The 23,011-nt window shown below is 47.9% G+C and overlaps 1 protein-coding gene across 5 annotated transcripts in view; it reads right to left on the reverse strand.

Moving 5' to 3' along the window:
- LDLRAD3 (low density lipoprotein receptor class A domain containing 3) overlaps positions 1-23,011 on the reverse strand; it is a 224,008-nt gene that overhangs the window by 91,041 nt on the left and 109,956 nt on the right. For all 5 annotated transcript variants that reach the window (XM_045893892.3, XM_045893894.3, XM_064576631.1 and 2 more), the window contains one exon: positions 11,045-11,179. In XM_045893892.3, the coding sequence (XP_045749848.1) occupies positions 11,045-11,179 (135 nt within the window). The remainder of the gene's footprint in view (positions 1-11,044; positions 11,180-23,011) is intronic.

Below are 23,011 nucleotides of genomic sequence, written 5' to 3' on the forward strand. Positions count from 1 at the left end.
TAAAAGCTTGGCTCTCAAAGAATCACACAACAGGTTTACAATAAATGAGTCCATGAAAGAAGAAACAAACATGTCAAGTGCCTCTCCAATTAGGCACCTGGGATGGCGAGGGGCTGCCCCAGAATACTCAGGCTTGTTTGGTGGAGAGGCCCAGGAAGCAAAGCGCACGCTGAGCGTCCTCTTTTGGGCTGCGTGACTAATGCCACTCACACGAGTCTGGGGTCTCGTGGTGGCCAAGGCAAAAAACCACTGCCCAGGGTAGGCTACTGGCATAAAGCAGCCTCGATCTCCTGGCTCAGTTTGCAAAAGTGTGTGGCAGACATGGGCTCATTATTCCCCCAACATGCACCCATTATCTCCTCTTCTGCCTCTCAGAACATTTACTCCTGAGTTTTAGCTGGGCAGATGAGTACCCACAATGATAAAGAATACATGCCCCAGCCTCTCGTGCAGCTAGCTGTGGGCAGGTGACTATGCTGAGGTCACTGGATTATGAATAAAGATGAAGTGGCCCGTCCTGGTTTTCTCCTTCTTTCCAATGTCTGGGATTCATGGCCATTGGAGCAGCTTTGGGAGCGCTGAGGAGGTCCGAGCGCCCTGTTGGCCCAGACCGCTCATCTCTGGGGTGTAATATGTGAGAGATTTCATCTTATTTAAGGAACTTATTGAAAATATCACCTCTACCTTATTTTAGCCACTGTACTTAGCCAATCTCCTAACTAATACGGAGTTCCCGGACCACCACCAGTCTTCCAAACTAAGAACCTCATGTTGGAAAAAATCAGGGAAGAAACACTTGATGTGAATTCTAAAGGACCCCAAGGAATTTGCATGTTTCCCTCTTTTCTGTGCCTCTCCCATCTTCCTGTTCCCTGCTGCTTGTCTGAATACAAAACATATGCCTTCCATGACTCAAGGAATGGCTGATGCTGATTATCACCTGCAGTCCACTTGAGTCAGCTCATGTGGAAGGGAAGGTTTACTCTGGGAGACAGAGGCCTTGGGCCTCATGGGAACCAGGGCAGAGAATTGGGGGGCCATACAGAATAAAGCCAACACTATCTCTTTCTCTATCTGGAGGGCTGCCACCTGTGGCCTCTTAGGCAGGTCCTCCAGGCAGACGTGCACCCCTACTCTGAATTCTGACCTTCCCAGCTGTGGCTTCCATGTGGCCGTGCCCTGTCCTTCCATGCTTGCTCAGCCTCTTAAGGCGGACTCAGCCCTGGGCATCTGAGTTTAAGGGAGACATTCTGATTTGCTGCTGGCCAGCCCATGAACAGACTGGCCTTGAGTCATGTGTCCATGCTTCATTGGGTCCACAGTGGCTTAGGTGGTTAGGAACAGTCTTGGAGCATGGAGGGCTGGTCCTTCCAAAGGTCGTGAGTGGAGTACACAGTCGGGAAGGAGCTCAGGTTAGGGCAGCTAATACAACATATCTAATATGTGTTGGTATCCAGAATACAGAGCACATTAATTCATACTCTCAAATGCAAGGGTTAATGCAACATTCTTCAAGTTGGTAGTGTTGGTCAAAGGGGTGGTTGTGCATTCCTGGGTTCTCTCTCAACTGAAAGTTAAGCTACTGGAGAACAGAGCAGCTCCTAGGAATTCTCTTGACTTCTCACAGCACCTAGCAGAGTGCTCCCTGCTGAAGACCTTCAATAAAAGCTGATTACCAGTACAAATTTGAGCAGCTCACGTGATTACAGAAGGGACAAGGTCTCAAGGAAGAAAACTCACGGAAGGAGAACATGGCTCTGTGTCATTTTGTGGCATTCCAGAACCATAGATTAACCAGCCTGATAACCTGCCGAGTTTCCATACAGCAACAAGGAGAAAATGAGAAAGAGGTCCTCCAGGAGCATCTGGGAGAATGTGACAAGATACTTACAACATCAGGGCACATTTCCACTTTTCACAGGCCAGAGTTCTCAGATAACCACATTGGGGCCAAAAAAGAAAGATAATCACAGGACTGCATAACCTGAGAAGGACACTCAAGCTATTAGTCAAGGGTAGGGGATGGGGAATATCCAGCCTATGGTCATCAACCCTCCCAAACAATCCTCATCCTGGGGAATTCACAGAATCTATTATTTATAGTTTCCCCAAATCTCAGTTAGACTTCTGCTTGGTGGGATAGCAGAGCCCAAGAAGAGCCACAGAGAATCAGAATTCTCATTGTATGCAATGATAATCAGCCCCTCCTATGAAATCCCTTATCAGGGTTGAGCATCTCATTTCCCCTAATTGTCTTCCTCTGACTCTACCTTCCAAGGGAAGCATGCAGGGAGCGGGTCTCCACGGGCCGGTTCCAATCCACCCTGACAGCTTCCCGCCCCACCACGCACCCCCACCCCCCCCACACACATATGCACACTTTGTTCCTGCCCTACCCCCTCTGGCTGGATGCCCAACCTCCTGCTTGTTTCTGCGTCCATTTTTATTTATCCTTAAAGACTGGGCAGAGACTTCTCTTCTCTGAAGTCCTGCCATACTAGCCTAGGGAAACTGTCATTCCTCACTGTCCCAGTCATGCCCTCATGTCTCCCACGGCGAGCTACTCAGTCCTCTTCTATAGCATTTATCACACTCTCGGGTAATTATCTACAGGGCTTTGTTTCTCCCCTGCAGACTGGGAGCAATTTTAATCTGATCTAGCTGTGTGTTTCTTCCAGAACCTGGGTGGGGGCCAGGCAACAGGAGGCACTCTGCGAATAGTTTGTGCGAATGAGTATCAAGAAGAGTTAGGAAAGTAATAGGGTGCTGGGGAAGGGGGGGGATATGGGGAACTGAGGGCCACAAGCTGTCCACAGATGGGACAGACAGATGTCCTCTGCATAATCAAGCAGCAGCTCCAAAAACTTGCAAAGCAGACTTGCAGAGAGGCAGTAAGCCCCACATGGGGTTCGCTGTCTCAGGTGTCCAGACTGGACGTCCCCACATGCCAAGGAGAGGGGGGGACAGATGGACAGATGGAGGCGGAAGCCAGAAGAGCCAAAAGAAGGGGGATGTGTGCAAGCAATGAATGGGGGAGCTTAAAGAAATAGCTCTGAAGATTACCAGGGGGGCTGCGAGATCAGGAAGCAATTACAGTCTCGAGAGGAGAATCATTCCGACTTGCTTCTCAATGAGGGACAGTTCAGTTCAAGGAAAGGAAGCTTTCGTGATGCAAACACTCAATTATGAAGAAGAAAACCCCACAGGTACAGAGAGATGGCAATAGACGTCTCCCATCCTCCTCCTGTTCCTTCCAACAAACTCAGCATCTCTGCCTTTCCCAGCCTAGCTGGGCTCTCAAACTCTCAAATTAAAAGGGGGAAAAAGGCTCCCACAATCCTGCCATTAATAATACCTCCAGCAGCTTTATTCTAAGCAAAGCCAAATGAGTTTTTTTGCGGTGATGGTTCTTTCCTAGGGCCCGTCTAGCATAGCTCTTGGCATCCCTTGGTGGCCAAAGCTTTGTAGTCAATACTGACTACCCATCAAATTGGAGGTTGCGACATTTTGGGTTGGATCCCCTAAATGCAGACTACTATTTTTTTAAATATAGAAAGGTCTTTTCCATTCACACTTGAAAAAGTACAATAACAACTAGTATTCTCCCATCTCATGCCCTCCACGATTTCTCTAGAAATGATCTTTGGCTGTTGAGTCACTTGGTTTTATCTTGCTGCATTCCCTCGGCTCTCCTGCATTCTTTGCGGTGTTTGAGAGGGTAGGGCAAGCGGCAATCACCATCCCTAATTCCTCCTTCCTGGGGCTAGATATTTATTCATTGGAAGCCTGGGCTCCAGCTCTCACCCACAGGCAGTGGCTGGTGAATTTAGGTTGGCTGGGGCATCGGGACAGGCCGGGGAAAGATACAAGTGCAACTGTCCTCAGGTCCTAGAAACAGAGGTGCTGATGGTCTCAGTCAGACACTTGCAGGGGTGCTGACTCGGACTCCAGTTCCAGCACTGCTGTGGAGACTGGGGTAATGAGGCCTGCCTTCCACCAAGTCCAGGAAATGAGCTTCTTGAAATATAAGCTGGGAGACGTCCTCTGAACCAAGCGCGGCTCTGCAACCCCAAAGAGCAGGCAGAGTGGCAACCGCCCCCCCACCTCTGCCGAGGACTCATTCTCGACTACCATCCCCTTCACACGCCACAGGCTTTCACTTCTCTCTCGGCCCTGGTGCTCTGGTCACTCTCCAGCACTTCATGCCCCCTTGTTCCTATTTCTACTGCAACACTCGGCGTATAGCTGTGCCCTGCCTGAGTGTGGCTTCCTGGGGGCTGCAGGAGTTTGCTAGGGCTGCTGTGAACAGAGCACCACACCCCAGATGGCTTAGACAATAGAAATTTACGGTCTCGCCGTTCTGGAGGCTGGATGGTGGCGGGGCTGGCTCCTTCCGAGGGCTGGAGGATCTTCTCTATGCCTCTCCCCTAACTGCGGCTAGCTTGCTGGGAATCTCTGAAGCCCTTTGGCTCATAGACATATCACCCCCAATTTCTGCCTTCGTGTTCACGTGGCGTGTCTGTGTCCAAATGTGTCCTTTTTTATAAGGGCACTACTCAGACTGGACTAGAGGCCCACCTGACTCCAGTAGGACCTCATCTTAACTAATTACATCTGCAATGACCCTATTTCCAAATAAGGTCACATCCTGAGACATGGGGGGGGGGGGCGCGGTTAGAACTTCAACATATGAATTTGGGAGGACAAAATTCAAGAGAGGCCAAGGCCATTACTGTATCCTGTGTATGCAGCCTAAGCCCTGGCACATAGAGGCACCCCATGACCTGCCCACTGACAAAACACCAGTATGGACTGCTTGTTGGCTCTCTCTCGCTCTCTCTCTGTCCCTCCCTCCTTCAATCTCTCTCTCTCTTTCACACACACACACACACACATACACACTTCTATAGAAGAAACAGGACAAAGCTGTCACTGTTAGCTTCTGGGGAGGTGCCAAACCTCACGACCAGCTTTCCAAATTCTCCTTGAGCATTATCACCAGGATACAGCACGCAAGATAAAGAAACCGCAACCCAATTGCCAAAATACTCAATTAACTATCTTGGCATTGGTGGCTTTTTTAGAAATGCTTAACTCTCCAGCATTTCTCATGGAGTGGGAAGGTGGACAGGCATCATTAGTCTTTCCTACTGAAAGGAAAACCTGAGTACAAAAAGAGGGGAAACGCACTAGCCTTCATATGCAGCCTTCCCCTCGAGCTCACAGGACCAAGGGCCGGGTGTGCACAGACCACCTGGAGCTCCTGGTCCCGGGTGAGTGATAACCAGATGGCAGTGTCACAAGGTGGCATGAAGAATGTTCGTTTGTTGCCATCCTGGCTTCACCATTTACTCGCTACATGGACAAAAGAGAACCACGAACAACCCGTGTGCTCCTCGAGCTCTTCATCTAGAAATGGGAGTCATTTTCTGGGTGAGGACCTTCTCTCATGGGAATTTTGTGGGACTGGATAGGAACATACAGGTACGATGCTCAAACTGGCATCTGCCATTTACTTAGTGCACAGAGTGATGGCTACTCATGTATGTATGCATCGCCTATGTGCCTCATGTCCTTTCCCAGGCCCGACCCTCTCACCGTCACCTGAGTCTTCAGAAGCTCTCTCTGTGATGACAGCAATCAGAACTGGGACCCACTTAAGAGGTATTCATTTTATTAGTTATTCGTTATTATATAACAAATTACTCCAAAATGTATAGGCTTAGAAAACCCAACGTGTATTTTCTGCCAGTTTCCGTGGGTCCAAATCCCAGGAGTGGCTTAGCTCTGCCTCAAGACCTCTTACAAGTTTACAGTCAAAGTGCGTGTCTGGGCCACAGACAGCTCAAGCCTGGGCTAGTTGGAGGAGCCACTTCCAAGCTCCATCAGGCGGCCTCTGACAGGACTCAGGTCCTCGCTGGCTTTGGATCAGAGCCCTACCCAGTTCCTTGCCACGGGAGCCCCTCCACGAGGCAGCTCGCAAGATGGCAGCCGGCTTCCGTCCGCATAAGCAGGAGAGAGCAAGCAAAACAGACGCCAAAATCTTTTCTAATCCAATCTTGGAAGTGGCAATCAACTGTGCTGTACTTTCTTTACTCAAATTGAGTCGCCATCTCTACACCCATGTTCACAGCAGCCAAAAGGTGGAAGCAACTCAAATGTCCATCAGCGGGTGAATGAATAAACAAAATGTGGTACAGACATACGATGGAGTATTATTCAGCCTTAATTAAAAAGGAAGGAAATCCTGACACACGCTACAGCATGCATGAACCTTGAGGACATTCCGCTAAGTGAACTAAGCAGTCACAGAATGACAAATACTGTACGGTTCCACTTGCATGCGTTGTCATAGAGTCAAATTCACAGAAACAGAAAGTTGAAATGTGGTTGTCAGGGGTTGGAGTGGAGGACAGGGAGCTGTTTAATGGGGACAGAGTTTCAGTTCTGCAAGATGAAAAAGTTCTGGAGATAGGTTGCACAACAATGTGAATATACTCAACACCATGGAACTACACGCTTAATGGTTAAGGTGGTAAATTTACATTATGTGTATTTTTTCACAATTAAAAAAAAAAAAAACAAATCATGCCAGTCATAAGGTCTTGATCACATTCAAAGGATGGGATTATACCAGGGTGTGAACTTCACCCAGGGGGTAAGGATCATTGCAGGATGCCTACCCCATTCGGTCATTTATCCAAAGTTGAAAAGAATCAATCTGTTTAGTTAGGATTGAATCCAACATATCTGAAGCTACCTGAGTGCTGGCCACACCCTACATCTTCCCGGCAGTACCTGCTGACTCCCAGATGTGCTCCTAAGAAAGAGAAAAGCCACATGCAAGGCTGCTTTTGGAATTGCCTGGTAAATAGGCTGTGTTTCCAATCAATGAATCCCCAATTAAAAATCCATTGCACCACAGTGTTCTTTGGTCTCTGTTACATCCCGAATGGAACAGAAAGGTATGGTAATGAATGGTTGCACTTTCACGGTCCACTCCCACTTCCAAGTCCTGACAGTCTGTGTTAGTTTTAAAGGCCAAGGATAAAGAAGGGGACTAAATCGGGATGAGCAAGAAGGGGAGGAGAGGCGCACACAGCTGGTGTCTTTAAAGTGGAGACGCTGCTTTTTCATACCCTCATCAAGTCAGAAGAAAAGTATTTCAAGCACCCTATTTCCTGTCTTTGGGCCAGTTCTCTCCACTCCATCCAAATAAACATTATAAAATATAATTTTCTTTTCCCACATCAATCGAAAGCAAAGACGCATTTTTCAAGGGCTGGGAGCCCAGCAGAAGCAGATAGGATATTTTCTGACTAAATGAGCTCATGTGCAGAAGGTGCTCAGCACCGTGTTTGGTGCATACTAAGACTAGATCAATGTTCGCTGTTAATAGGATGACCAATGGGCCAAACCCTGTGCTGTATAAGACCATATTTTGTCTAGTCAACATGCCTCTGAAATTCTTCAGGAAGACACTGCATGAAGCTCAGTCTCTCAAAAGCCCAGTACGAGTCAGGTTTGCGCCCAGCACTGGTACAATGGTATTCCTTTGTTCAAGCACCAAAATTAGGAGCCAGTTCACATTTAGAAGCTACATGATAGAGAAAAGCATAGCCTTTGGTACTAGAATCACACGGAGAGCAGGAGGATGCTCACATCCTAGGAGGAATGCAGCTGTAGACCGGCCAAGGGGCCAGCAGGTCCAGATTCTCATCTCATGCTCACTGTGGGGCATATTCCCATTGAGGGAATGACAGAATCATCTACTCTATTTAAACAACAGTAAAATACTTATTAATAGATTGTGCATACTTGAACTTGCAAAGCTTAAACACATATACACTGTAATACGACAAATTAAACACAGCTTCCTGGGGCTCCTGGCTGGCTCAGGGGGTTAAGCGCCTGACTCTTGATTTCAGCTCAGGTCACGATCTCAGAGTAGGGAGATCCAGCCCCATGTCGGGCTCTGCACTAAGCGTGGAGTCAGCTTGAGATTCTCTCTCCCTCTCCCTCTGCCCCTCCCCCCTGCTCACGCTCGCACACTCGCTTGCTCCCCCTCTCTTTCTCAAAAAATCAATAAATAAACACAGCTTCATAACATAACACCCTACAAAGACATCTTTTCTAGTATACAGCACTTACTGAATCCACTCTGTGCTGGGCTCCATGCTACTAGGTAGGATCTGTGGGATTCGAGGGGGGGAAAAGGCACGCTTCCTGTTCTTTGGTAATTAGCATCAGTGCCTCTCCACAACGGGCACCCTTGCTCGGAGGCTGTCTTACTAAAAGGCACCAGACAGCTGTCTCCCACGTCCCGACGGGACTTGTTTTCTGAGAGCTCACTTTCCACAGGGCTGTCATTTGGGTACAGAAGGCACAAAGCTGAGATTCTAAGGGAAGCTTCACATCATGTATTTGCCAAGAGCTGGGCTTCGTGTGCATGTGTCCACCTCTGACTTACTCTACACCTCGTGTTTATAATACAAGAATACAATGCAGAGAGAGAGAGAAAGGAGCTGGACTTAGAAATACAAATTTCAACCAGCCATCAGAGAGATGGTTCTTAAGAGTGAGCAAAAAATCTGCTTCAGCAAAATGCAGGGACAAGCATGTGGAGGGTAGGGGGATGCTGCCAAAACCAAGTTTTAGACTTAGGGGTCGTTTGCTGAACATCTCACGGCACCATTGGTGAGTCTAAGATACATGAACACATAGTAAACTATGTAAGAAATAGTATTTACAGAAAATGTTCCTCCAGCCCTCCTATCTATGCTCATACTTCCTTGACTTAGTGATTGTTCTTCCCTACTTGATATCCATCACAGCTGATGGCAGATGCCATAGGAGACAGACTGGCATATGTTTTGGTTTATAAAAATTTGACGTTGTGTGAAGGCTAGAAGCACCTTACTATTCGATCAGCAGTTTAGAAATTCCCAGGCAAGGGGTGCCTGGGTGGCTCAGCTGGTTGAGGGTCTGACTCTTGGTTTCAGCTCAGGCCATGACATCAGGGTGGTGAGATCGAGCCCTGCATTAGACTTTGTGCTGAGCATGGAGCCTGCTTGGGACTCCCTCTCTCCTTCTCCCTCTGCCCCTCCCCACTTGTGAATTCTCATCTCTCTCTTAAAAAAAAGAAAGCGGCTCCTGGGTGGCTCAGTCAGTTAAGCATCTGACTCTTGATTTTGGCTCAGGTCATGGTCTCAGGGTCGTGAGATCAGGTCCTGCATCAGGTTCCACACTGAGTGTGGAGCCTGCTTGAGATTCTCTCTCACCCACTCCCTCTACCCCCACACCTGCTCACTTGTGCATGCTCTCTAAAAAAGCAAAAAAAAAAGAACGAAAGAGAAGAAATTCCCAGGCAAATTACAGGACTAGAAACCTCTCTAAAGTTAGTATAAAACAGTGGTTCTCAGAATTACCATGTATTTGAACCACTTGGAAGACTCGTTAAAACACAGACTGCTGGGTTTACTTCCTGGGTTGATTCTGTTCGTCTGGGATGCAGCCTGAGCTCTGTGTTTCCAAAGAGTTCCTACATGATGCTGGTGATACTGGTCTCGGGATGATACTTTGAGAATCACTAGTAAAGGGAAAACTCAAGGAGAGGATTTTCCAGACGAGGACAATCAGAAGTTAATTCTACCCAAGATTCACCTCCCAGAGCTGTTCTCTGCACAAGTTTTGGCAAAATCTATGTTGATAAACATTTTATCTTTTCTTGTCTATGGACCTCAGGCATATAGACTTGGACTGGTCATAATCTCTGATGTGTGACCTACCCTCACCAGTGGCCTACGTAAGACCCGTTCATTCATTCATTTATTTATTTTTAATAACATAATAAACATCAGCAAAAATAAAGGCTAGGACTTTGAAAAGGACCTACTTGTAATTTCACGGAGCTTATTCCATCCATCCTGCCTCCCAACATATGAGCTAAACAATTAGCCCCCTTCCTCTTGCTTTTCTGGTTTATAATTTTATTCAATCTATAAACTGTGGTACACACACAGAAGAATACCAAATAACAGTCCAAACAAATGAACTCTACCAACAAACAATAATGTGGGTGAATCACAGCAATAGGATATTAAGTGAAAAGAGTAGTGACTGCATACAGATCATATCAGTTTACAACATTAGAAATATATATTTTTTACGATGCCTTAATATGGATATACATTTTTAAATCTTTATATATTTTTTTAATCACTGAAAAAATACGTGTTTACCAGAAAAAAAGTCAATGAGTAAAGAAAAGTGCCTGGTCAGTTTTAACAGAGGAGGGTACGACCCCGCTGTATCCTTCTGGACTCCCTAAAAAACTCACCTTCCCATCCCCCCAACTGCATCCCTTCAGATTCCATAAAATTGCTCTGAGATCAAGAGTCCTGATAGGAGCAGAAAATTCACACAAGAGGGAACAAAGTAGTAAACAAACACACGGGGGAAAATGTTGACTCTGCTCATAATCAGAGAAATGCAAATTAAAGCATTTGGGAAGCTATCACTCTATATGACTACTAAATTAGCAAAAATGGAAAAAATAGAACAGCAGTGAATGCCCGGGATATGAAGGTGACACTGACAGGCACAGACCAGGCTAGTACCCCTGTAAAGAAAAGAAAAAACTGTTTCCAACAGCTGCATGTGGAGGTGTAAGCCATGAACTGTGCGGATGTCCCACTGTGCAGAATTTATCCTGAAGAAGTAATGCAAGGGAAGGAAACAATCCAGGTGGGCCCCAACAATGCAACAATTTAGAAAACCATGGTAGAGCATCCTGACCATACACAACCCAGCCGAGGCGAATTACGGTTTTGAAGAGAAAACATATACGTGCTACTTCATATGGGAGAAATACGAAATCCAAAATGGTAGGTGCGTTAGAGGTAAAAACAAGGGTAGAGGGGCTGCAAGGTAAAGTGCAAACATTAACATGGCTGTTGTATCTGGAGGGGGTATAGGTGTTGCTTTCGATGTTTCTGTGGTGTGGTGATGCAATTTTTTTTTTAAAGCTTTGGAGGCTTCCTACCTTGAGAGCTTTCACAGCTCTCCTCGTCGCTGTTGTCTTGACAGTTATTTTGCCCATCGCAAATGAAGCTCTTGTCAATGCAGAGGCCATTCTTACAGTGGTAGCGGGCGGTGGAACAAAGCAGAGGGTTCGCCGCTGTGAAGGGAAAACAGAGCAGGTCACCAGGGAGGCCAGCAAGTCCCATGTAGAACTCCCGGAACCAGGAGTGTGTCCTGCTCAGGAAGCAGGGAGCTCACGGGAACCCCGAGAACCTTTTCCAGCCACAGTGTGTCCTGCTCAGGAAGAAGTGAGCTCACAGGAACCCCGAGAACTTTCTCCAGCCAGAAGCGTGTCCTGCTCAAGAAGCAGTGAGCTCACGGGAACCCCGAGAACCTTCTCTAGCCACACAGTGTGTCCTGCTCAGGAAGCAGTGAGCTCACGGGAACCCCGAGAACTTTCTCCAGCCAGAAGCGTGTCCTGCTCAAGAAGCAGTGAGCTCACAGGAACCCTGAGAACTTTCTCCAGCCACAGTGTGTCCTGCTCAGGAAGCAGTGAGCTCACAGGAACCCCGAGAACTTTCTCCGGCCAGAAGTGTGTCCTGCTCAGGAAGCAGTGAGCTCAGGGGAACCCCGAGAACCTTCTCCAGCCACAGTGTGTTCTGCTCAGGAAGCAGTGAGCTCATAAGAACCCCAAGAACCTTCTCCAGACAGAAGTATGTCCTACTCAAGAAGCAGTGAGCTCACAGGAACCCCAAGAACTTTCTCCAGCCACAGTATGTCCTGCTCAGGAAGCAGTGAGTTCACGGGAACCCCGAGAACCTTCTCCAGCCACAGTGTGTTCTGCTCAGGAAGCAGTGAGCTCATAAGAACCCCAAGAACCTTCTCCAGACAGAAGTGTGTCCTACTCAAGAAGCAGTGAGCTCACAGGAACCCCAAGAACTTTCTCCAGCCACAGTGTGTCCTGCTCAGGAAGCAGTGAGCTCACGGGAACCCCAAGAACTTTCTCCGGCCAGAAGTGTGTCCTGCTCAGGAAGCAGTGAGCTCAGGGGAACCCCGAGAACCTTCTCCAGACACAGTGTGTTCTGCTCAGGAAGCAGTGAGCTCATAAGAACCCCAAGAACCTTCTCCAGACAGAAGTGTGTCCTACTCAAGAAGCAGTGAGCTCACAGGAACCCCAAGAACTTTCTCCAGCCACAGTATGTCCTGCTCAGGAAGCAGTGAGCTCACGGGAACCCCGAGAACTTTCTCCGGCCAGAAGTGTGTCCTGCTCAGGAAGCAGTGAGCTCATGGGAACCCTGAGAACCTTCTCCTGCCAGGAGCGTGTCCTGCTCAGGAAGCAGTGAGCTCATTTCTAAGATGGCTGACTCAAAGACCATCCTGGGAAACTGGCCAGCCAATGAGTGGGACAGGATAAGACTTACCCTGTCGCATTCTAAAAGCTCCTCCTCCCAAGTCACCAGGCAGCGCTCTGTACCATACCAGTATGGCCAGAAGGTGATGCCTCACTCCACATGGTTAACCTCCAGATGCCTCTGAAGGGCCTGAGGCAAAACCTGAATCTCCTGGGAGAGTCACGTGTGAAATGGTTGGTAGCGTAAGACACACAGAGAAGCAAAGCCAGAAGGAGGAGCTGAGTCAGGGAATCTGTGAACCTCTGCTACCCAGGGAGTGATGGGATGATCTGGTGGTCCAAGAGCTGTGTTGGATTCCTCTGGTTCTGTAACTATGGACCAGCCTCTTAATCCCTCAGGTATCTTTATGGCTCACCACAGTGAACTCAGTGGTCTCCATTTCTTTGCAATCAAAGAAGCCCATTAGCCTACTTGGTCAGCCTGAACAGCACCCCTGTGAGGGTCCCTGTTCTAGGCACTTCCAGAACCTCCAAAACAAGTAACAGGTATGGTCACTGCCCTCAAGGAAGTGGGTAGCAACTGGCCAGTGGGAGGCCAACGCAAAGCTACTTAACAACACACAAGCAAATCTCCACAGAAGATCAGTATTTCCACAGCACAATTTACCTTGTTCCCCTGTTCCCTGCAGCGCAATTCAAATAAGGCTCATTCCAGAGCTCTATTTTCAATAAATGAAGTAGCAAAGTAGGAATCAGTGCAATCCCAGCTCTGCCAGTTATGAGCTTGTAATCCTGAGCAAATTACTTCACCTCTTTGAGCCTCGGTGTCTTTGCCTGTAGATGCGACTGGCTGTGTAAGTTGTGGGGCCCGGTGCAAACTGAAAATGTAGGGTCAGCTGTTCAAAATTTAAAATTCAAGAAGGGCCCCTTCCAAGCTGAGCTGGGCCCTGTATAACCATGCAGGTGACAGGCCCGTGAAGCCAGCCCTGCTTGGAGCATTAATTTGTCCATCAAATGAGATGACATGTGAGCAAACGTGCAGTGCAAAATCTGACTCACAGCACATGCTCAGGGGGTGTTAGACACGTTCCCCCAGTTATGTCTGCATCGGTCCCGTGAGCGTGGCCCTCCCAGCATAAGGCAATACTGGCGATGATGAGGAGGGGACATACTGGATGTTGGGGATGAACTGAGCCCAACCTGTATGACACGTGGTAGGAAGAGCACCAGATCGGGGTGCCAGGCCCAGCACGGAGCTTGCGATGGTAACAGGGGCAAGTCAGCTGTGATGTCCCTTGGCGGACCTCAACTGCAAGACGGCATTTGTGATACATCTTCCCCCTACGCTTCACTGAGCTATTGTTAAGATACACACAGATTAGGGCTGCGAGGGCTAAAGACTTCACAGGGCTTCATAAACCCAAAGGACTGCAGAGGTTTTTTGGGTTTTTTTCTTTTTTAATATCTTTAACTATTTAACTCAGAAAGTTTGACTTGAAAGGTCAGAGGAGACAGAGGGACAGAGGAAGCCAGTGCTCTTGGTTTTAAAAAAGATAATGGACCAGTGTAAAGTCACCCAAAGTAGTCTGGCCTGAAAATATAAGTTTTAATTATTTCAATTGCTGTGGGCCAGAGGACGGTTCAACTTGATCAGAATGAAACCAAGGTCTGATTTCAGCCAAAACCAAAATGGGGAAGCTCAAACCACAAATCACGTTTGGTTTCTGTCCAAGGCAGCCCTCCAAACCCTTCGGCCTCCCGTGGTGGCGGCCTTCAGCTTCCCTGGGACCTTGTGGGTCACGTGTTTGCAGCCAAAGTGTCAGCAGCAATCAGCTCGCTCCGACGGAAAGGCGCTCTAATTGGTCCAAGCTGGGGCAGCTGCACAAGTACGTGAACACCCTGGTGGGGGATCTGTGCTCAATCGACCTTGCTGACAGGGCTGGCATCTACTTACTTTTCTTCAGCCTCACACCCTTTCAACCCTACAAACTCACACACGGAAAAGAAGTCATCTGTGTGCACGCATGCACATATGTGCACACATATACATTACATATATGTGTGTGTGCATGGACGTGTACAGACAGACCACACACATCTTCAGGATGAACTAATACTGACGATACCTTAAAACACAGTTCCAATAAAGAATCCAGACTGACTGAAAACCAAGTCACAGACTGGCTTTAACGCATATAATCAAGCGGACTAGTAGCCAGGTTATATAAAGATCTCTCACAACACAAGAGGAAAAAGACGAACAACTCAGTAGGAAAATGGGCAAAGGACACGATCAGGCAAGTGCCACAAGAGGAATGGCAAATGGTCCATAACAACCGGAAAAAACGTTGACTGTTATCGGTAATGAAGCACCACTTTGACCACAGCAGACTGGCCAAACTTAAGGTCTTAAAATACCAGGCTGTTGGCAAGGATGTGGTGGTCTCGGGGACCACCAGTGGGAGTGCAAATTGGGAGATCGACCTCAGAGACCAATTTAGTAATATCCAATAAAAAGGTGTCCATGCTCTCTAGCCCAGCAATGTCGCTTCCAACTACACACTCCAGGGAGAATCCCGAAAAAACAAAAATGTTTACTGAAGCACTGTTTGTAAAATAAAAAAAATGAGAAATGACCCAAATGTTCACCCACAAGAGAACAGATACAATGTGCTACATTGGTACAACAGAATTCTACAGCAGGAGGTGGCCAACTTTTTCTATAAAGGGCCAGCTCCTCTAAGTATTTAACTTTGCTAACCATTCTGCCTTTGTCTCTGTCAGGACTACTCAACTTTTGCCATTGCAATGCAAAGCAGCCATAGAAAATCCATAAACAGAGAGCATGGCTGTGTCCCAATAAACTTTACTTATAAAAACAGGTGGTGGGGTGCCTGGGTGGCTCAGCCGGTTAAGCGGCTGCCTTCGGCTCAGGTCATGATCGCAGGGTCCTGGGATCGAGCCCCACGTAGGGCTCCCTGCTCCGTGGGGAGCCTGCTTCTCCCTCCCCCTCTACTGTTCCCCCTGCTTGTGCTCTCTCGCTCTGTGTCAAATAAATAAATACAATCTTTAAAAAAAAAACAGGTGTTGGGGACACAGGTGTTCATTTAATTCTACTTTGCCTTTTCAGTATGTTTGAAAGATTGCACTAAAAATTTTGAAGTGTCTTGTCTGGTAGAAATGTTTCAGGGATCACTTGCTTTCCTTTTCCATTACTCTTCCCTCACAAAATGCCCTCTGGCCCACAAACACCTGTTTTTAGTATCTTCCACACTTTGATGGCCAGTTGCTCACATAACACAAGCCCATGCTGGCACTCACCCACATCTGGGGTTCCTCCTTATCGACGGCCCCTCGTAAAACAGCACATCCTCACCACCACCCAACTGGAGGGCAGAGAAACAGAGGCAGAAGAGGCTACAGGAACACTCCCCAAACCCAGCAGCGAGCCAGAGAAAAAGGCAAAGTGCATGCCCTTCAAGGGCCCGGAGCTTCCTCCTGGAGGGGCCCTCAAGGCTTCACCTCCCTCAGGATCTATTGATTCTCCACCTATGTAAATTCCAACAAGGCTTGCGTTCGCATTGCCAAGACCACAGCAAATTAGAAGGGAGCGGATTTGCTGCCTGCCTTTCGCAGACGAACTGCTGGCAAGAAATAAAAGCAGACAACTATGGCAGAAGACAGAAAAGCTGTAAGAAGCTGCCTTAAGAATTCCAAAAGCAGAGCAGCCTAAGATAGTTTCAAAAGAGACCAGAAAGTTCTAAAAGGAGCCAAAAGCAACCCTGTATTACAGCCCCGTCTAAAAATTAACGTTCCTAAGAAGGGCCCTGTGCTATCGCCAATCAAGGTAAACACTGATTAAACCGGGATGCAACACATCACAGAGAGATCCCTGTCAACCATGGTCCTCCAAGGCATAAACACTTCCAGTTATTGGGCAGACTCGCTTAACCAGAGGAGCAACTCCCCCTGAAGTTTCACTATATTTCTTCCAAGGTCTCTGCACCTGTCAACCAGGCTCAGCCAAACTTCAGGGTGAGCGCATGGGACAATGGCGGACCAACCCTGGAGGCTCTGGGTGGACAGGGGTAGAGTCTTACGGGCTCCGGTGGTCCCATGGAACCCTACCTGGGACCCTAAAGGAGTAACTGCTCGATGGGAGAGCTCATAAACCGAGCAGATGCTTCCTACATTAGGATGTTATGTCTCAGTGTTGTCTAGCAACACTTAATGCGATCCAAATGTATGTTTTCTTTGTCCTTGGGAAGGTTTACCAGTCACCAAGAAATGTATTACTTTACTCAGTTAACTAGAAAGAGGAACATTATTTATCTCAACAAGAATGGAGAAAATTGTCTGTAGTCGATTTCAAAAGCTCAACAGCAGACTCCAAAGCTCCTCAGTTATTATTAGCACAACAAACACAGGGATCTGAGGATCTGTTTCCCAGCCCACAATACTCAGGAAAGAGAACCTGTCTCTCCCTGCCAGGGGGGAGAGAGGAAGGAGTTAAGGTTAAGCTCCGTGGTTAATTCAACTGGCAGCATTTACTTCAACCACATCTGAAGGAGAAGGACCCAGGGCCCACTGCGGTTGCCCAAAAGCAACTGACCGGGTTCAAGACAGGAAATGAAGCAATCTGTCTCTAGCAGGATGTAGGAAATGTCGCCTTTAATCCATTTAAAGTCTGTGAAGCCGGCCCCTCTTCCACCTCAAAGGGTTCTTCATCAAACACATCAATGAGAAACTCCTCATCGCCAGCTCCCTTGCTTCCCATCTGCTCCCCATCCCCTAGCAGTTACTGCTCACTTCCTCACCGAGCATCCCAACCTCATGGCCTCCAGGGAGAGCTTTGCTTTCCAGCTCCAGTTTCCCTGGAAACCACGAAGCTGGGGGAGATGGGCTGCCCAGAGCCTTCCTCTGTGCCAGGATGGAGGGCCCCAAGCCCCTCTGCAAATCATCTGTCCCATTACCAAGCACTACTCCCTTTGTGCGGGAAAATGCTTGTAGCCCCGACCTTCAAAGAGGCAGCCTGGGTGCAGCCAGCTGAGGGTTTTTGCCTTCCTTTCAGGGGCTGCTCCACGAGGCCTCTCCCAGCAAGCCCACTGGGCCAGCGTGGCCCATGTGTGGCCACGTTCTGGAGCTAGCACCTCTTCTGAGTCTCTGCCGGCAGGGAGAGGCTTACCACTCCAGGCAAGACGCAGGAGGCTGAGTCCTCAGTCCTGCTGAGTCTCTAAGGACTCAGAGGATTTGAATTTTCAAAACCCTTCTCGAGTCCACTGGGTGCCAGTGGCAGAACTCTGATTCATTGCTGATGACAGTTTGTTTCCTCCTCCCTCTAAAGGCTTCCTGGACATGCCCACCTCCTGTCCAACATCCACGCCTGCCTTTTATCCAAGTCCACTGCTTCAACCACCGCCTTCCCATGGATGGCTTCCCAGACCTTTACTCTTGCAATAAACATCACTCCCCTGATACCCTGTGGACACTGCGGCCTGAATACCCCCTCACCTCACACCCTGCATGTCTGAAATGGACGGCCTCCCCTCTCTCGCTCTTCCTGTGACTCCATTCCTATTAAAGGGACCACCATGTCCCAGCTCTTCAGGCTCCAACCACGTTTGACCTTTTCCCTCTCCTCACCCTGCACCTGGCTCAGGTTCAACTGCTCCTCATTGGGTATAAAATACAATCTCCAGGGACACTTGGGTGGCTCAGTCGGTTAAGCATCTGCCTTCAGCTCAGGTCATGATCCCAGGGTCCTGGGATCGAGTCCCGCATTGGGCTCCCTGCTCAGCGAGGAGTCTGCTTCTCCCTCTCCCCTTCCTCCCTGCTCGTGTGCATTCGCTCTCTCTCAAGTAAATAAATAAAATCTTTTAAAAAGGGGAGGGGAGTAATAATATTACCAACCTAAAATGAAATTGTACATGCAAAGCATATAGAAATGTGCCATACGGGCACCTGGGTGGCTCAGTTGGTTAAGCGACTGCCTTCGGCTCAGGTCATGATCCTGGAGTCCCGGGATCAAGTCCCGCATCGGGCTCCCTGCTCAGCAGGGAGTCTGCTTTGCCCTCTGACCCTATCCCCTCTCATGCGTTCTCTCTCATTCTCTCACTCTCAAATAAATAAATAAAATCTTTAAAAAAAAAAAAAGAAAAAAAAAAGAAATGTGCCATACGTATAGGGAGTGCTCAGCGATCATCTACACCCTGCAGTTTGCATATCCCCCAGCCTCTGCCTGGGCCCTCAGCCTGAAAACCCCCCATGGAACTGTAGGGCCAATTTTTAATGGTACCCATCCACCTAGGTCCATCTCCTTCAACAGCTCCCTCTGATGAGCCCAGAAGGACTAATCCCCCCATCACTGGTTCCCACAGCACTCCCAACAGCCAACCCGGTATTATAATTATTTGGATGTGAGTATTTTTGTCTCCCTTGCTTGAGTGTAATCTCAACAATGCCAGAGTCCTGTATCTGACCCTTCTCTACATCCTTTGCAGTATCTTGCACAGGCCTGGCATAGAAACTATGGAGAGAAGATGAGAATCTGAAAGAAAGGTAGGAGCTGGGGTTAATGAACAATGTATGGCTTAAATATGCCCTCTGGGTACACATCTGAGACCCCGGGAGAGGATCAAGACATCCATACGTTAGGAATACATCCTGGCTGCCTGTCTTCCTGCTTTAACCCTTTGTCTGATTAGCTGGTTGGCCCACTCATTCAACAGACATTTACTATTGACTTTTCCCTTTAAATAAAGCACTCTACTAGGCACAAGGGATAAAAAAAAAAAAAAACCCAGTCTGTATTCTTTTTTTTTTTTTTTTAAGATTTTTTATTTATTTATCTGAGAGAGAGAATGGGAGACAGAAAGCATGAGAGGCGGAGGATCAGAGGGAGAAGCAGACTCCCCGCTGAGCAGGGAGTCCGATGCGGGACTCGATCCCGGGACTCCAGGATCATGACCTGAGCTGAAGGCAGTTGCTTAACCAACTGAGCCACCCAGGTGCCCCACCCAGTCTGTATTCTTAAAGACCTTACATTCTAGTGGGGAGACAGGCAGGTCAATATGCAATGAAGATGAAGCACGAGAAATGCGATTTAGTCCACATATATTTACTGCATTGCTAAGGCTTGAGCCAGACTGCACACTTGGCCCTGGAAATACAGCTGTGAACCTGACAACAATACCATCTCAGGAGGTCACGGTGTGGCAGGGAAGACAGAATAAACACAAAGCAGTACTAAGGACAGTGAGGCAGGGGAAGGAGACAGGGGAGGAATGGAGTTATTTCTTTTTTTTTTTTAAAGATTTTATTTACTTATTTATTTGAGAGAGAGACTGAGAGAGAGAGAGCATGAGAGGGGGGAGGGTCAGGAGGGTCAGAGGGAGAAGCAGACTCCCTGCCGAGCAGGGAGCCCGATGCGGGACTCGATCCCGGGACTTCAGGATCATGACCTGAGCCAGAGGCAGTCGCTTAACCAACTGAGCCACCCAGGCGCCCAGGAGTTATTTCTTTATAGGGAGCTCAGGGCAGGCCACTCTTTTCCGGTGGCACTTATCTGGAGAAGGCCCAGGATGGTGTGCAAACACACACAACAATGAGCCAGCCCAGCACTGGCAAACCAGGGGTGTTTCCCTAAGGAAGCAGGTCATTTAAGCAGAAGGAAGGAGTCTTTAAGGAGACGTTGATGAGGGGGCTTTGGAGACTAGGTGGAAGGGTCCCCCTACTGCAACCCCCCTTCTCCCCCAGCTCATGCGATGCAGGCCTGACTCCTTGAGGGCGCCACCGAGGAAATGCAGCATCTAATCTGGCTGACACGAAGAGAGCTTTGGGAATAAGGCAGCACTGAGGGGCTCTGTGAACAAAAACCACAGGTACACTGGCAAAACCAAGCAGCTGTTCAGGGGGACGGGCAAGAATTCGTCAGCGGTGGAAAAAACATAGTCTAGGACGTGGTGGTTCTTCTGGGCACAGCTACATTGAAAGCAAGAGCAGGAGCTCCTTAGCCTGAATCAGTGGTCCATGGAGGTCACCCAGGTCACCCTGCCATCTTGGTTCTGGGCAGGAGTCTCCATCCTCACCGAACGAGGACCCAGGTCAGGGCTGTGCAGCCAGCTGAGCCAGCGTCCCACCTCCAGCCAAGGACATCTGAGCACAGGGGAGAAGAGGGAGCCGAACGCAACCAAGGGAGGCAGGACAAAAAGCAAAGCGGTAAAATCTCAGCATGTGAGCCTCTAAGAGGAAATCTTAGTTCTTGCTTATCTTCACTCCTGAGTTGATGAATGCAAAAGGTGGGAAACTGTGTCCACAGAAACAAAGTTCTTTAAAAACAGGACTCTCCTGGGATGCCTGGGTGGCTCAGTCGGTTAGTGTCTGCCTTCGGCTCACGTCATGATCCTATGGTCTTGGGATGGAGTCCCACATCGGGCTCCTTGCTCAGCGGGGTACCTGCTTCTCTCTCTGTATCCCCCCTGCCCCCGCTCCTACTCTCTCACTCCGTAGCTCACTCTCTCTCTCTCTCTTTCTCAAATAAATAAATGTAATCTAAAAAAACAAAAAAGACTCTCCTGTTATTTATGAAAAGTCAAGACATAACCCAACAAAACCTCTCTTTTATCTTTTTTTTTTTTTTTTTACTATTTTATTAGAGAAAATTTCAAATATCCAAAAAGAGAGACTGGCATAGTGAACCCCCATGTTCTGATCACCTGGCTTTAAAAATTATCAACTCACTGACGATTTTATTTCAATTCTACCCCCACCCCTTACCCCTGTGATTTCATCTTTATATACTTCATTATTATACTTATTATTATTATAAATATCTAATATGGTATTAGATATTATATATGTACATGTACATACACATCTTTATATATAAGGACTTTTTAAAAATATTAAACAGAATATCGGGGCACCAGGTGGTTCAACAGAGGTTAATCATCCGACTCTTGGTTTGGCAGCTCAGGTCATGATCTCGGGGTCCTGGGATTGAGCCCTGCATCAGGCTCTGCGCTCATTGTGGAGTCTGCTTGAGATTCTTTCCCTCCACCCATCTCTCTGTGCATGCACACACATTTCCTCCCACTGTTCTCTCAAAAAAAATAATAATTCTCACACTTTAGGAAACTAACAATGATGCCTTAACATCATCAAATATACAACCACAATTCACATTTTCCCAATTAACTCAATTTTGTGTGTGCGTGTTTTTAAACAGTTGGTTTGTTGGAGTTGGGATTGAAAGAAGATTGGTACATGGCATTTCACTGATTTGTTTCTCAGTCCCCTTCAGTCTGTAGGTTCCCTCTTGCTCTAATTTTTCTTAGAATGTATTAATGGATGAAATGGGAGTCCTGCAAAATCTCCCACATTCTGGATCTGGCAGTCTGTCCCCCAGGGGGCCGCCAACATGTTCCCCATCCCTGAATTTCCTGTGAATTAATGGATGGTGTTACAGAGTGCATGTTGTGTCCCCCGGAGTTCATATGCTGAAACCCTAACCCCTAATAAATGGGATGGTCTTGGGGAGGGGAGGGCTTTGGGAGGAGCCTGGGGTAAATGAGGTCATGAAGGTGGTGCTCTCCTGATGGGATTAGGGCCCTTATGAGATGAGCAGCCAAGGGATTTCCCTGTGTGTGCGAGCACCAAGGAAGGCCAAGTGAGGACATCAACAGCAAGAGGGCCCACACCAAGAACCCAGCCATGATGGTACCCTGCACGTTGGTCTTCCAGGACTAAGAGAAGTAAGTTTCTGTTTAAGTCACCTAATCCATGGCCTTCTGTTATGGCAGCCAGAACTGCCTAGGGCAGATTTAGAGGTTCAATCAGATTCAGGTTGGAAGCAGAGGCAGAAACAACTCTCAGTGATGACGTGTGTTCCTGCTAGCTCACATCCAAAGGCAAACAACATTTGGCTGTCTCTTTTCTTGTGAGGCTCAGACTGACTTGTGAGCGGTTCCAATTCTGGGTCAGACGCACTCATGACACCAGCCCTGACTCTCTCCCTGAATGCAGCTGCAATAAAAACCTAGCCAAATACTTGGACAAATATGGCGGCTCTTTCAGATTCTGCGAAGTAAACCAGAGCAGCCCAACTGAGGAAGAAGACCAAAATTTGAACTATCGCTGAAGTGGTGGTAGGCTTACTATTCCCTCCCTCCCCCATCAGAGTCCCAGGAAACTGGAAAGGATCAGAGAGGTCGTGGAGCGGGAGTCCATGAAGTTATTTATGAACTTCTAGGCGGATCCCCAGGTGGCACGTGCATGGATCTGCTCCGAATCAGCCCACCCAAGACTTTGAGAACCAAACTCACAGACCACTGCCCAGGTCTCAGACTGACCAGAGTAGGTGAAGAGGTAGCACGGATCCAAACAGCACTGGAAAAACAACCACAGCCCACCGAGGGGCTGTGAGGAATTCGGGGCCTAACCCAACAGGGTCATTTGCTTACTAAAACAAAAACATCAACATTCTCTGTAGGATTGAAACAAAATCCAGAGTGTCATACATCATCATCAAAATATCCAGAATATAATCCAAAATTACTTGCCTTGCAAAAAATCAGGAAAATCTCCATTCTCAAGGGAATAGATAATCAACAGACACCAACGCCAAAATAAGACAGATGT

This window comes from Mirounga angustirostris, unplaced genomic scaffold (assembly GCF_029215605.1).
Source record: "Mirounga angustirostris isolate CCGP_5_RB_7025 unplaced genomic scaffold, mMirAng1.0.hap1 SCAF_13, whole genome shotgun sequence".
NCBI classification, from domain to species: domain Eukaryota; kingdom Metazoa; phylum Chordata; class Mammalia; order Carnivora; family Phocidae; genus Mirounga; species Mirounga angustirostris.